This window comes from Gigantopelta aegis, chromosome 4, assembly GCF_016097555.1.
Source record: "Gigantopelta aegis isolate Gae_Host chromosome 4, Gae_host_genome, whole genome shotgun sequence".
Lineage (NCBI taxonomy): Eukaryota > Metazoa > Mollusca > Gastropoda > Neomphalida > Peltospiridae > Gigantopelta > Gigantopelta aegis.
The window spans coordinates 6,589,073-6,604,610 of NC_054702.1; the positions used below are offsets into that span (position 1 = coordinate 6,589,073).

At 36.2% G+C, this 15,538-nt stretch overlaps 1 protein-coding gene across 6 annotated transcripts in view; it reads left to right on the plus strand.

The window, feature by feature from the left end:
• The window catches only part of LOC121372583 (protein quaking-B-like), a 66,721-nt gene that overhangs the window by 34,747 nt on the left and 16,436 nt on the right, over positions 1-15,538 (plus strand). The window contains exons 5-7 of one of the 6 annotated variants that reach the window (XM_041498984.1): positions 9,275-9,374; positions 13,120-13,206; positions 14,110-14,136. In XM_041498984.1, the coding sequence (XP_041354918.1) occupies positions 9,275-9,374; positions 13,120-13,206; positions 14,110-14,136 (214 nt within the window). Of the gene's footprint in view, positions 1-9,274; positions 9,375-9,435; positions 9,554-13,119; positions 13,207-14,109; positions 14,137-15,538 lie in introns of all 6 variants that reach the window. The other 5 variants (XM_041498983.1, XM_041498986.1, XM_041498985.1 and 2 more) reach the window with 5 other exon arrangements.

Consider the following 15,538-nt stretch of genomic DNA (forward strand, 5'->3'; position numbering starts at 1 on the left):
TGCACTTTAATCTTGATTTGTAGCTTTAGATGTCATACAACTGGCTTGCCAGGGGCTGTAGCATGTGATAATGTTAAGTTAGTGTCAAAAATATTGCAGATCATCTATAAATACACTCAACAAAATATATTAATAACAAATAGATATTTTCAGCACTTTTCTTTAAATAAGGTACAAAAATTATTTTTAAAACCTGTTGTACGGTTTAAATATTGTGGCATGTTCTTAAATAAAGCCCAAATGATTTAAACAAATTAGAGCAAACCAAAAGACAGGCATATTTATGAACCAACATCTAATAACTCAGTCGAGTGTACTTTTCAGTAGTTTACATAAATGCACAAAAACCTACCACACAATGCAAGATTTCTATGTATATCTCGGATACAATTTTACGGAAACAATGTTTAGAAGTCACGTGTGATGAAAACTTGATAAAAATAAAATTATGACAGAAGCAAAGAATTAGCCAGACATCTACTGGCCGTAGTTAATTTTGTGGAGAGTGTGATTGCTCTTACAGCCGCTGTTCTATGTTTTATTGCTTTCCCGCTTTAAACCTTCACCCACAAATGGCCTGATGTGAAGGGAGAAAAAACCCAAACCCTACAAAAATATTTTATCAAACTGAATTAGAAATCTTTTGAGGCTTCTTGGCTGCTTATTTGTGAAATGATTGATGACATATTGGATTTGACCAGTATTTTACGATGTTTGCTAGTTAATAATGACCAGCTTCTTGGATAAATCATCACTGTCTGGGCAACAGCGTGATTACCGGGTGTAAAGGTCAACTTTAAGAAATCTCTCGGAGCAGAGACAACCGGAGTGTCACCTGACAGTTATTGCTTCGGAATCTTTTTGAACTTTCGCTAATCTTGCTACAGGCAGAGGAAAATTCATTTATGAAGGCAAAATAATTCATTTATTCTCAAATATGTGTCATTAACTTGACCAATATATCGTGTTTTTATTGGCTAGGAAAATAATCAAATGTCTGTAGGTATTTATTTCTGGTTGTTGTGAGATGTTTTATTTTAAGAAGAATATTATGATAAATAGTGAAATTAAGCTTTGTTAAAGATGGTGTCAAACTTGACAGGAAGAAAGTGGAATTAATGTGTAAAACCAGTTAAATTGTAATCTATTGTGCAATCACAGATAATGAATTCTTCCTCTTCCTCCTCCCCCCACCTCCCCCACCTCATAATTGGGGTGCACACCTGAACATGCTAGGTTCCCCATTTATTTGTAGAGTTGATGTATAGTCACCAAGTCAGGCAGTTTATGTTCATTTTATTGACTGTTTTGTGTCAGGTTAGATCATAACCATGTAGCAAAGTTTGGTGCCCCTATACTTGTTTCTGCGGTATAAATTAAAGATAGTCTGTTATTTCTTTTACGTTCATCGGGATATGAAGAAAAAAAATCATCTGCGAACTGAATTGGCGAAGCCGTTCTCAAATAAGTTTGTGGTTGATTTTTTGGGGGTTTGGATGAACGTAAAAGAAATAACAGACAATACTTATAATTAAATTTGATACTTACTAATAATAACACTAAAAGTTCATATTTTATTTTGAATTACTTTTGCTCCATAAACAATAACGCTCAATAAGACACCTTGCCCATATAAAATTAGGTCATCAGATATTACGTTCCCCGACAACGCAATTTTTACATTCATCGAGAAGTGAACAAACTCCTGTTGCTACATCTGGACCAATGGAGTTATGTTGTATGAATGTAACGGAAATTTAATTATTGATTATTATTTAACATTGGGTTAATGAAATTCGACTATATAAATATATAAAGAACAAAGCATCTAGTAAGTTAAAATTCTTGCCAGTTCATCTACTAACAGTGTAGATATACATACTAACCTACCACCCAGGCTGACTAGGATTCCAACGACTGGTGTGTGTGTGATAAACAAACAGGTGTTTTTGATCACAGTTGTCTGCATTCTTAAAGTTTAAATTTTACTACTACAGCTTCCTTGCGAGCCATTTGATAAGTCGGTTTGTTTATCTCTGCCACTTGTGTCAGTTGTAATGTGCATTTCTCAGTCGTAAAACACTGGCACTGCTACATGTTAATAGTTATTTGTAAGAGAATCGCAGTAAATAGTTATTTGTAAGAGAATCGCAGTATATCTAACTCAACTATAAACCACTAAATGATAAGGTTTTAAAAACTCTTACTAAACATGATTGGATACAAATGTCATTAAAAGTTCAGTGATATTTGTTCAACCTTATTTTTTTTTTTTTTTTTTTTTTTTAAGAAAGCTAGCATTAAGTATTAATTCAGATATATGTACCAAAATATTGATAATAAATGCTACTTTTCAGGACAAGCTAATGTTTATATATATTTTTTGTTGTACCAGTTAGTAGTCTTAACTGGAGTGAAACTCGACCCAAGTTAAATTAAGTATGTAATACAGTTGCACTTTTTAAAAGTCAAGTTGGTAAATCACCACACTTTTTAAGAGCCAAGTTGGTAAATCACCACACATTTTAAAAGTCATGTTGGTAAATTACCACACATTTTAAAAGTCAAGTTGGTGAATCACCACATTTTTTAAAAGCCAAGTTGGTAAATCACCACACTTTTTAAGTTAAGCTGGTAAATTAACACAGTTACTGCAAATATTTTGACTACTACTATTATTATTTTTTACTACTTGAGCTGTAAGGCAAGCCCGGTGTCTGTCTTTTAGCTTTCAACTGTTCTGCCAAGTAAAGTAATAAATTGTAAACTCCCTTTTTTGTGTTAGTCTGTGTGTTCATGTGTACTGTGAGTAAGAATAATTGAAAACAGCCGTTCCACGTTTTCCAAGTAATAAACAGTGGAAGATTTATCTACAAGATGAGATTGTGCGGTTTTAACTTAGAACTGAGGTTAGCAGACTTGTGCAAATTTCATTAGCCAAATAGTTTCACATTGAGAAGAATGTTTTTTTAGGTAAAATATCTTGAAAGTGTGGTCATATTGAAAGTAACATATTGGCAAATTCTTTCAGCAAGTGAACTTGTAAAAATCTATGAAAGCGTTATGCTTTATACTGGAATTAAAGAGGCACTTGTTATGTTTACTTGATTCATCCGAATGACTGGAGACGTAATCCAGTTCCATAGTGAAGGCTGTAAATTGATATTGTAAGTGTGGCTCATGAGTCTAACCAGAGTATTCATTGTGTTTTAATTAAAATGGAGACAGCAGGTTAAATCTGTAGTAAGATGGAATATTATAGAAAGTAGTTGTCACACACTATAACAGTCTTCGAGCGATGTTAATGTTGGCAAACTATTTGATTGGTCTCCGATGTGGTCATTTGGTTTCTGTTCAGGTCTGGCTGAACTCTTGTCTGTTTGATGGAATACACCAGTTGTCACTTTATTACCTGTATAACTGACCCGTGCGAAATCTTGTCAGCATCTATCAATGTTTTCGTGGTTCAGGAGTATAACTGACCACCAGTGTTCGATCCAGCTGTCAAGAGGTGATAATGTCCATATGGCTTACTTACGATTATCGAGCACCTCTGAAAGATGAGCCTTCTCAAGAGGTGATAATGTCCATATGGCTTACATACGATTATCGAGCACCTCTGAAAGATGAGCCTTCTCAAGAGGTGATAATGTCCATATGGCTTACATACGATTATCGAGCACCTCTGAAAGATGAGCCTTCTCAAGAGGTGATAATGTCCATATGGCTTACTTACGATTATCGGAGCACCTCTGAGAGATGAGCCTTCTCAAGAGGTGATAATGTCCATATGGCTTACTTACGATTATCGAGCACCTCTGAAAGATGAGCCTTCTCAAGAGGTGATAATGTCCATATGGCTTGCTTACGATTATCGAGCACCACTGAGAGATGAGCCTTCTCAAGAGGTGATAATGTCCATATGGCTTACTTACTATTATCGAGCACCTCTGAGAGATGAGCCTTCTCAAGAGGTGATAATGTCCATATGGCTTACTTACGATTATCGAGCACCTCTGAGAGATGAGCCTTCTCAAGAGGTGATAATGTCCATATGGCTTACTTACGATTATCGGAGCACCTCTGAGAGATGAGCCTTCTCAAGAGGTGATAATGTCCATATGGCTTAATTAAGATTATCGAGCACCTCAGAGATGAGCCTTCTCAAGAGGTGATAATGTCCATATGGCTTACTTACGATTATCGAGCACCTCTGAAAGATGAGCCTTCTCAAGAGGTGATAATGTCCATATGGCTTACTTACAATTATCGGAGCACCTCTGAAAGATGAGCCTTCTCAAGAGGTGATAATGTCCATATGGCTTACTTACGATTATCGGAGCACCTCTGAAAGATGAGCCTTCTAAAGAGGTGATAATGTCCATATGGCTTACTTACGATTATCGGAGCACCTCTGAAAGATGAGCCTTCTCAAAGAGGTGATAATGTCCATATGGCTTACATACGATTATCGGAGCACCTCTGAAAGATGAGCCTTCTCAAAGAGGTGATAATGTTCATATGGCTTACTTACGATTATCGAGCACCTCTGAAAGATGAGCCTTCTCAAGAGGTATTAATGTCCATATGGCTTACTTACGATTATCGGAGCACCACAGAAAGATGAGCCTTCTCAAGGTGATCAATTAGTAGTGGAGAGAGTAATGAAGGTTTCGCTGTGTCTTGTGTTAATCCTCCATGTGAAACTGTAGCAGCAGTAACACATCCAAAGTGCCTACCTACCCCACAGCAACCCAGAGTCCTCTGTAATCAGCATACTTCACTTATCTCACTGACTATCTGGTGAGAAAGTAGCTGGCTTCCATTAAAGATAAGCCAGTCACAAGTTGTCACTAATAGATTGTGTCGGACTTGTTAACACTACACACATCCAGTCTGAAGGAGCCAGCACCACATTCTACAGGTCTGAAAGTGTCTGATTTAAACATTCTTTTTGGCATTCTGTCCACAGAACTTGAAGCATTTGTTGACTGGAGGAATTTAGAAAAGCATGTTTTAAAATATTTTCACATCCCTGCAGATATTGTTTATTTTTACATGGAAGAAGCCTACATGTAAATAACATTGCTTTATTTCATCACACCGGCCACCAAATTGCCAGGCATCTATCAGTTTTTATGTTATACCAAGCAGTATGACAATGGGCTTTTAATTGGAGTCTCATATAGTATTAGTGTAATTAAGGTCAAACACTTTTGTTTGTGCAGTGTCAGCGTTGATCAGTTTGTGAAGGGATGATAGTTTATCAATATTTGTGAACCTCCACATACCAGGAAGTGGGCTGAGCTACTAGTGTTTTAATGAGAACCATGTGTTTAGTGACTGAGCATCCCTTACTGCTGTGGCAGGTGAAGTGAAGTGCTTCTTTACCATTGTAGAAGGAAGGCATTCCAAGATGAGATTTAGTGTAGCAAACACGCCACGTGGAGAACAGACTGCAGGCAATTAATATACTGACATACACCTAAAAGTGTTATCATCTAGTAGGGGAAATAATGCTGGATTTGTTGCATCTTATAAATAAAACCAATGCTCCACAACTGTTACATTAGAGAGAGTGGTATGTGCCGCCATATTCCTTTCATTATAAATAAATTACTACTTGTTCAGTTTAGTGACTTGTACTACTGGTATATAATATCATGTACAATATTAAATATTACACTAGTTAAAAAAGGACCACACATTTTCCATTTAAAAGTAAATCTTTTACTGGTTTCTGATTTGGTGTTTCATGTGACTGAACAGTTTTTACTGACAATTTTATGTAGCAGGTAGTTCAATAAAGCAGTTGTACAATTTGCAACATTTCTTCTCACGCCCCTCCCCCTCCTCCCAATTTGTGAAACTGAAGATAGATGCCTGTTTGAGAAGATTATTGTACAAGCTCATTGGTATTGTTGGTCAGGCCATCGTCACTATGTAGATCCCGTGGGCAAACTGACCCCTGCTCTGCGACATTCTCTCATCAAAAGAGCAGAAATCCTTTGATGAATCCAGCGAGGGCTGCTTTTTTCTGCTAAGTAGTCGTCGTATGGGTTTTATTGACTCTAAACATTTGTCCATGTCTGTGAAAGAGGTGAAGTTTTCCCAGCCTCATGCCAGCGTTATCCCCATTATGGGACTGGACATCCCACGGCAGTTTGACACCACAAGAGTGAACTGGTTGAAAGACGGGCAGGTCCCAGGGGTTAATTTGGAGCCGATCAGATCGATTAGTAACACTGGGGATGTATTGTTTCGCTCCAGACCTGTCTCGTTCTCCACGTTACGCTGTAATAGTGCTGCCTTCAAGTAATGTGTTATCTTGAAGCTTTATTTCTCTTCCGATAGCATTTTAAGACATTTTTGATCTGCATCTGTTATTATAATTGGTGCATGAATAACTATTAAAAGGTATAAAGTTAATGTATTGGCCAATTAATATATTAGGTAGATTGAAGTGGTTTGTAGCCAGTTTGAGTAAAATTTATTCATGGCCCATTGCATACAAATAGTAGTTATAATTGGCTGTTTTCAAATGTCTATGCCTTGTATTGCTATTACTTTGGATAATGGATATTAGCCATGGAATTCATTTGGAACACATTTAGAATTTTGCTCTTTTGGACCATTATTTGTTATCACAACAAGAAATAGCTTAATGGGCTCACCATTGGATATCAAACCTAAACTGATCACGAATCAAGCTTTCTTTTTCTCCCATCCCTAGCCATGCAAGACAGGCGTATTCCATGACGTCAGCCCATGTGGAATAAATTGGTCTTGCATGACCACGTGACTTCTATTGTTTGTGCTGAAATTAACATTGGGTGACGTCACGTAAACGGCAAAATAACGCAAGAAATGCTTTTTATATTTCATAAAAACAAGGAAACCTGCTGTCATAATGAAATTATACTATCATTTTCGGTTTATACTTTTAGTATAAACTATTTTGGGGTACGATCTTTTCAGTGGTTATGATTAATTTATTGTAAGATAAAAAATAAAAAATGTAGGTTTTTCACGTTTTCCCAAATTGTTTGTTTTTCATTTACTGGATGGGAGAAAAATAATCCTCCATTATGTATCCATGTGGGACTGGGCTATTCCACCCTTGGGTACATAATACGAAGTCAGGGACTCTGTAAGCCTCGTCCCTGACAACAAATTATGTACCCTCAGGTGGAATAGCCCTGTCCCACATGGACACATATGAAGGATTCTTTTAATCTAACATTAGATATAGGTAGGTAGGTAGATATAGATTATATAGATAGATAAGATAAGATAAGATAGATAAATAAAGAAAGCTTGAAAGCTTGATTTGCGGTCAGTTTAGGTTCGATATCCAGTGGTGAGCCCATTAAGCTATTTCTTGTTAACGCCAGTGCAATGGTGTATCAAAGGATGTGATATGTGCTATCCTGTGTAAGACTATGCATTGTAGCGGAAAATTGTAGGTTTCTTCTCTAAGACTTAATTACCAAATGTTTCACATACAATAGCCAATGATTCATAAATCAATGTACTATAGTGGTGTCATTAAATATTTATTTGAACAGTGTGTTACACCATGCAGGTAAAAAAACCCACCCCAAACCTTTGAAAAATGCTATTACTGTTAGAGTAGACTGAACCCCTCGAGCTACGGTTGAAGACCAGGTAGATAGAACTCTGCTTTGTTCTTTCTGCTTATGCTGTTGATGAGTATATTTGTCAGCAAGTGTAGTTGCTGTGTGGTGTTTTCTTTCCATTAAGACAGTATTCATAGCGCTGGTCGTTGTCCTGCACTCTGTTAACAACTCTGTTAACACTGGTAGAGGTCACGTTTTCTGGGTCGACCTTGAAGGACAGTAGTCGTAGTGTAAGTCGTAGTACACTGGGCAGTTGTTATTACAACTGTAGGTTTGTGTCTAATCGTGAATAGGTAATTGCAGATTTGAATTCTAACAGTCGGGGTTTAAAATAAGAAATGGCCCAATCACCTGAGGTGACCCCTATTATCCAAGCAGAATTATAAACTTTTAGAAAGCTAGTTGTTCAGACGACCATCAGTTTGAGTGATACGGAGAAAAGATCAGTGCCAAACAACCAGTGATTAATTATCAGCAGTTTGACAGTTTTCAGTGACTGCCGTGCTTTCTCGGGTGCTTGGATCATAGGATCGAAACCCCCTAACCCCCAGTGGACCCATTCTGTGATTGGTTTCTTCCCATCCTAACCAATGCCCGACAAAGACCATGGTATGTGCTTTCCTGTCTGTGGGAAAGTGCATACAAAAGATCCCTTGCTGCTAATGGAAAAATATAGGTTTCCTCTAAGACTAGGAATTATTAAGATGTTTGATTAATAAATCTATGTGCTATAGTGATGTCATTAAACGAAACAAACATTTTGTAGTGACTAGCCCTAATGCATATAAACACCAAAATGAAACAGATGATGGTGGTATGGTTGTATTAGGTGATGGTTTGCAGAGAACATTTTGTTCAGTATCGCGTCAATCTAATTAAAATTAGCTCCACTATTACATGTGGATCTAACAGCAGCCAGTTGTATTAGATGATGGACGGTATGGTTGTATTAGATGACAGTATGGTTGTATTACATAATGACGGTATGGTTGTATTAGATAACAGTATGTTTGTATTAGATGATTATGATGGTATGGTTGTATTAGATTATGACAGTATGGTTGTATTAGATGATGACAGTATGGTTGTATTAGATGATGATGGTGTGGTTGTATTAGATGATGACGGTGTGGTTGTATTAGATGATGACAGTATGGTTGTATTAGATGGTATGGTTGTATTAGATAACAGTATGGTTGTATTAGATGATGACGGTATGGTTGTATTAGATCATGACGGTATGGTTGTATTACATGATGACAGTATGGTTGTATTAGATAACAGTATGGTTGTATTAGATGATGATGATGGTATGGTTGTATTCGATGATGATGGTATGGTTGTAGTCGATGATGACGGTATGGTTGTATTCGATGATGACGGTATGGTTGTATTCGATAATGACGGTATGGTTGTATTCGATAATGACGGTATGGTTGTATTGGATGACGGTATGGTTGTATTGGATGATGGTATGGTTGTATTCGATGATGACGGTATGGTTGTATTCGATGATGACGGTATAGTTGTATTAGATGACGGTATGGTTGTATTCGATGATGACGGTATGGTTGTATTCGATGATGACGGTATGGTTGTATTCGATGATGATGGTATGGTTGTATGTATTACAGGCTGAAGGAGAAGATGAACTGAAGAAGAAGCAGTTGATGGAGCTGGCCATATTAAATGGCACGTACCGAGATTCGACACGCACCATTGTCCAGGCACATCGTAAGTGTGACAGTTTTTATAACGCGGTCGTCATTTCATCGTATGTCTTGTGTTTTTTCAGCCTGATGGGGAGGACGACCTAAAGAAACGTCAGCTCATGGAGCTGGCCATTATTAACGGCACGTACCGCGACACGACCAAACCGCAGACCTCGGTCGCACAGCCCACGTCCTCCAGTCGTAAGTGCACAACGTCCGAGGAATTTGTGTGCAGTGTCTCGCTTCAATGTTATTTTCTTTGCTAGTTTTTTCCATTTCTTTTAGGCATTTAGGCATGATGATAATTGACTTTTCAGCTTTCTTCGGGTTACATTTTGTATTGGTCTGTCCATGTGTCTGTCATCACCGTTGTAATTGGACCAGTAGCACATTTTGTCTGTCTGTGCTATTCATTCATTTGTTGTTGGAATCGACTGTCATCTTAATTTCTGTCTCCACTAGGTTATTGTGCAAGTATATTAAAAAAAAATACTAAACACAAAATAAACAATGATATATATAAAAAAGCATTGTTGTTTGAAGCTTCATGTTGACTTGAGTAGTCTTATGAAAGACTTAGTGGGGGAAATATATTTGTAACAGATATTTAATCTTAACAAAACCAATCAGAGCTATCAATAATCTGAATTCATCTACCTCTTTGCAACCCCCCCCCCCCCCCAAAAAAAAACAAAAACAAAAAAACAAACAAAAATAAAAAACACAAGATTCTTATCTTGTGTGTGATGTCAATTGTTTTATTCCATTCCTTCAATAACCAATTCATGAATTGTTTTGTGATGGATGTGTGAAAAATACCATATACAAGTCATTAAAACATTTCAGAAATAATAGAAGTAAAAAGCGAACCGCAGTGTCATTTAATTGCAAGTCAAAATCATTTCAAACTGATTGACTAATTATATTATTTCTGTTCACTAAGTTGCTGAATGTTTGAACTTGGAATTTCAGTTGTTTTTAAGGATGTGTAGTAAATGTATTTTACACACGAATCGGGTAAAATCAGCCGTGACATCTGCAGCACTTTGTATATTTCTGCCTTGTCATGAGTCGCATACAGTGATCGTCTTGTGTGATATACGGTGCAGGTATGGTAATCAAGACCTGCTGTGTGACTCCAGGTCATTAAGTTGGTATCTACACCACTCGGGGTCATTAAATACATATCTCCCAAACAGTGACATAACACTGGGTCATTAAACAAGTTATCTGTTGACAATAGTGGCATCTTTTGGCAGGTTTAGACAAATGGTGACTTGCTGGATTGCTGGTGACGATCAATAGTTTTCAAACAGTTCATACACACGCAGGAATGCTTAGTTAGCAGAAATCAGTCTGGACAACACGGATGGTGGCACTTTAAACAAACAAAAAACTTTATTTTTTTGTTTCCTCCCCCCCCCCCCCCCCAAAGTTGGTTATCATGCTAACACTGTGTGTGGCTTTCACCCACCCGATTTATAATTTCTATATAAACCAATTCTATTTTCAATGGACTAAATTTATTTGATTGATTTTTAATTTTCAGGTGATTAATATATCTTTTTTGTTTTCATAATCGTATAAATTTGTAAATAATTGTAAACCATAAAAATACTTTTATATACATTTGGCTTTCAATGAAAACAATTTTTGTTAAAGTCGTATAATTTTGTGAAATAGAAAACACTTGCCTGGTGATTAAAATGTAAATGACAGATGCGTGGACGGTTTGGTTTATGATTAGATGTTTTCACCATTTTGCTTTGTTACGTAGCGGACACTTTGAGATCTCCCGTTGTGCATGTTAGATTCCTATTGCATGCTGTGCTGGCGCACTCCACCTAACCATTTGGGTTTGAACGTTACTTCTCTTTCAGACGACCTCATCACATTGGTGTCGGGCCAATGCGGATCGGCCGATTCCCTCTTGTTTTATTTTATTTAGCAGTCTCTCTTTTGCTTGGTAGTGTGATTATAATAATATGTACTTGTGATAATGATTTTTCTGCGTTTTCCCTGTTGCTAGGAGATGGCTGAATCCTGGTCATGTTTTACCCCTTGTGGAGCACCTACTTTTTCCAGCTTTTTCTCCATTTTCTCCATTATTTTGGTGTTCACGTTTGCATGTTTTCTTCTTTACTTGGATTGGATTGCATGATCATATATATATATATATATATATATATATATATATATATATATATATATATATATATACACACACATATATATATCTTTTTTAATATTTATATATCTCTAGAAATTTGTAGCAATAGCACAAAATTTTATTGCTTACAATTTTACTAAATTTTATGCATTATTTGTAATTTTGTATCATCATATGTAAAAGAAAAACCATCTCACATTTTTTATATTACTTTCTATCTTGATGTTTCTTGAATTAAAAAAATAACATTGTTAGGATTAACTTGATATTCTTTTATTAATGATTAAAATCTTGGTGTTGAATAATAATGTCATATACTATGTTCAGAGTGCATTTAATATTTTTTATCGGTTGTCAAAATGGAATGTCGGGCAGCAATTTTGTGTTGGATCAAAATTTAGCCCAGCAAATTTCTGTGCCTTTTGGCTAGTACATTTATTAAGACTGTTGATAATTTATTTTATCATTTGTGTTGAGACCATTTGCCCTTCCATTCAGCAGTTTACAAGCAGTGTCTGTAATTGTATATAACATGTAAATGCACCTCAGGTGGGAATAAAACAAAATCATAAACAAAAATGAAGCCAATCACATTTTTAAAAACCGTACTAAAACGGCATGATGACCTTTTGTACATGTAATGATTGTTTTTTCCAAATTGCTAATAACTAAAACTTGTCCTCTTGTCATTCTTGTCTTGTTTTACACTTGGATGATCCTCTTGTCCCTTCATATTGGGAGAGATCTAGCACAGTCAGTAGAGGGCTCACCTGAGGTGCCTGGATCATAGGATCAATCCCCCTCAACAGAACCATTGGTTTTGGTTTCTATCCCCAAACCAGTGCCTAAGCACTGATATATCAAACACTGTGGAAAACCGGTATGTGCTGTTATGTCCTTGGAAAAGTGGATGTAAAAGGTCCCCTGCTGTTTCCTCTAAAAACTCTGTCAGAATGATGAAATGTTTGACATCTAATAGCTGATGATAAACTATATTCTAATTGTGTCGATACAAAAGTAAACCCAAAACTTTAATTTGTTCACTCTTCGGGGCGAGATGTAGCCCAGTGCTAAATCACTTGCTTGATGCACAGTCAGTCTGGGATCGATCCCCGTCAGTGGGCCCATTGGGATCTTTCTTATTCCAGCCAGTGCACCATGACTGGTATATCAAAAGCCATGGTATGTGCTATCTTGTCTGTGGGATGGTGCATGTAAAAGATCCCCTGCTACTAATGGAAAATGTAGGGGGTTTCTTCTCTGACTACACTGTATATGTCATTAGAATTATCAAATGTTTGACATCCAATAGCTGATGATTAATAAATCAATGTGCTCTAGTGGTGTCAAAACAACTTTACTTTTACTTTGTTCACTCTTCGGTCTGTTACATTATGAAGATTTTAATCTGTAGTTGCTCGCCTGACATTCCACTTATATGTTTGTATGTTATTAACAGCTTCTGTATAGATGAGAACTCGCTGAGAGTTGAGGTGACCGCTCCAAGCTTAGCTAGCATGTCACTATGTATTGATGTAACGTTATTAATGTGTGACTGACGGACCCCAGTGTCACTAACAGACACCTCTTCTTGAAGCTTTCAGCATTGCAAATATATCAAACATGGCCGTTAACCCCTGGCGGGGACCAGACTTGAGCCTTCCCCGTGGCGCAACCCTTGCAGGCAAGACCTTTCACATATTACATTGTTTTGCTTTGCAGTCATTTTGTTCAGTGTGTTCACTTCACCAAATGTCTTATTATGGGGTTTCACACGCACTTAGTTCAGTGTGTACATACAGATAGCATAAACAAGTTAATTTACTTACATTCTGTACATTCAACACAAATATCTTACACGTTTTCACACATGCTTAGTTTAGATGTAGATTGTACAGTCTTTGCCACGAAAGGCGAGTGGTCATTCCTGCTCCTGCCTGGAGAGTTTTAGGAGAGCTCCAAATTAATAGCCTTACAATAATATTTTAAAAATTAATTTTGTTTGAAACTTCTTTCATTTGAAACTTCATATGATTGCTCGCCTGGCATCATTTAAGGAGAGTGATCTTCAGCTTGCCTTAATTTTGCTTTCTTGTGACGAAGACTTGTATATCACACAAAGATCTTACAGGTTGTTACACATGTTAGTTTAGTTATGGGTGTTTTCTTACAAGCTTGATTTTTTTCTGCTTTATTTTTCTACTTAGTACCGAGAATATGCTACAGAGTTTTGCAGCCATAATTTTTTGTTAATTTTACTCATGGCATAGACACTGGTAGAACACTCACCTGAGGTATAGTGGGTTTTCACCCTTGATGGATTCATTATTTATTTCCTTTTCTTATCTCAGCCAGTGCTCTGCGACTCATGTGCTGTCCTGTCTGTAAGATAAAGTACAATTTAAAAAAAAAAAAATTCTCTTGCTTTTATTATGTAGTAGGAATAACTTGTATGGCAGTGCTGGGTTTCCTCTCTTGTTTTGAGAAGTTTAGCAGTAATCATACATTTGATACCAAACAGTTGTAGTTTAAAATTTACTCAACATTATTTAATAAAATATTCCTTTCCTTTCATTTTTCTGTGTAGGCCATCGAGGAAATTCCATGTTTGTAGGTATAAATATACACCAATTTCACCAACACAATAATTTTACATGAAAGATACAGGTTCACCGGTTTCAGGGGATTTTCTAACATTTGTTAAAACCTGTATCATGCACAAAGTTTGATCAAGGGTGTGTGCATTCCCTTACTGAACAATTCACTAACCAAATAATACTACTGTCTTGATCTGCTAATATACCTACACTGTTATATATACATGCATCGTACTCCACTGGGCTAGGCTGGCTTACCAGTGTATCTGATCACAACATTGCATGCAGGATTTAAGCCGTCAGCTGTCAAATTGCCATGTGGGAATCGGGAGGTGGATTTGACAAGATTCATTATCAGATCATCAAAAAGCCAAATAAATTTTTTAAATTTAGAAACATTTTAAGATCCTTCATGTTTTTTTGTATTTTGTTTTGTTGATTGAAACGTGAATTTGGTTACAGACATTTTAGACAAAATTGACGAAATTCCAAACAATTGTTAGGTTCACACTTAAACCCTGTGCATGTGTATGTTAACATTTCCAGTTATTTTGTCTCATTTGATCCACATGATTCAAGTCAGTAAATTTATCTCTACGATGTTCTCCAGCCATTGATTGTTCTCGTTTTTGTTTTAACCATTGGCAAGTGAATGCAAAACAACCTAATAACTAATTTGGATTTCACGTTTCCTATGAATTTTAAAAACACCAATGTGATATCCGTTAAAATTACTTTGTTCAAACCTGCATGATCTCACGTTTAATTGTCTGGGACTGTCTGTCCATTACTGATTCACATAGTTGTATCATTATCATGGAATGTTATCAGATGTAAAATATTTATCATACTGTTAACCAAAAACTGACACATCTTCACTGTCATTTAAAAAAAGAGAGAAAAAAGATGTAATAAATGATAACAATGAATCATATGTCTTAGGTAATAAAACACTATCAAATGAATCATAAGAGAAAGAATCCGTTAAATAAGATGTAATGTGAATCATAACAAAGAATCCGTTGAATGAGATGTAATGTGAATCATAACAAAGAATCCGTTGAATGAGATGTCATGTGAATCATAACAAAGAATCCGTTAAATAAGATGTAATGTGAATCATAACAAAGAATCAGTTGAATGAGATGTAATGTGAATCATAACAAAGAATCCGTTGAATGAGATGTCATGTGAATCATAACAAAGAATCCGTTGAATGAGATGTCATGTGAATCATAACAAAGAATCCGTTGAATGAGATGTAATGTGAATCATAACAGAATCCATTGAATGAGATGTCATGTGAATCATAACAAAGAGTCCGTTAAATCAGATGTCATGTGAATCATAACAAAGAATCCGTTGAATCATAACAAAGAATCCATTAAATAAGATGTAATGTGAATCATAACAAAGAAT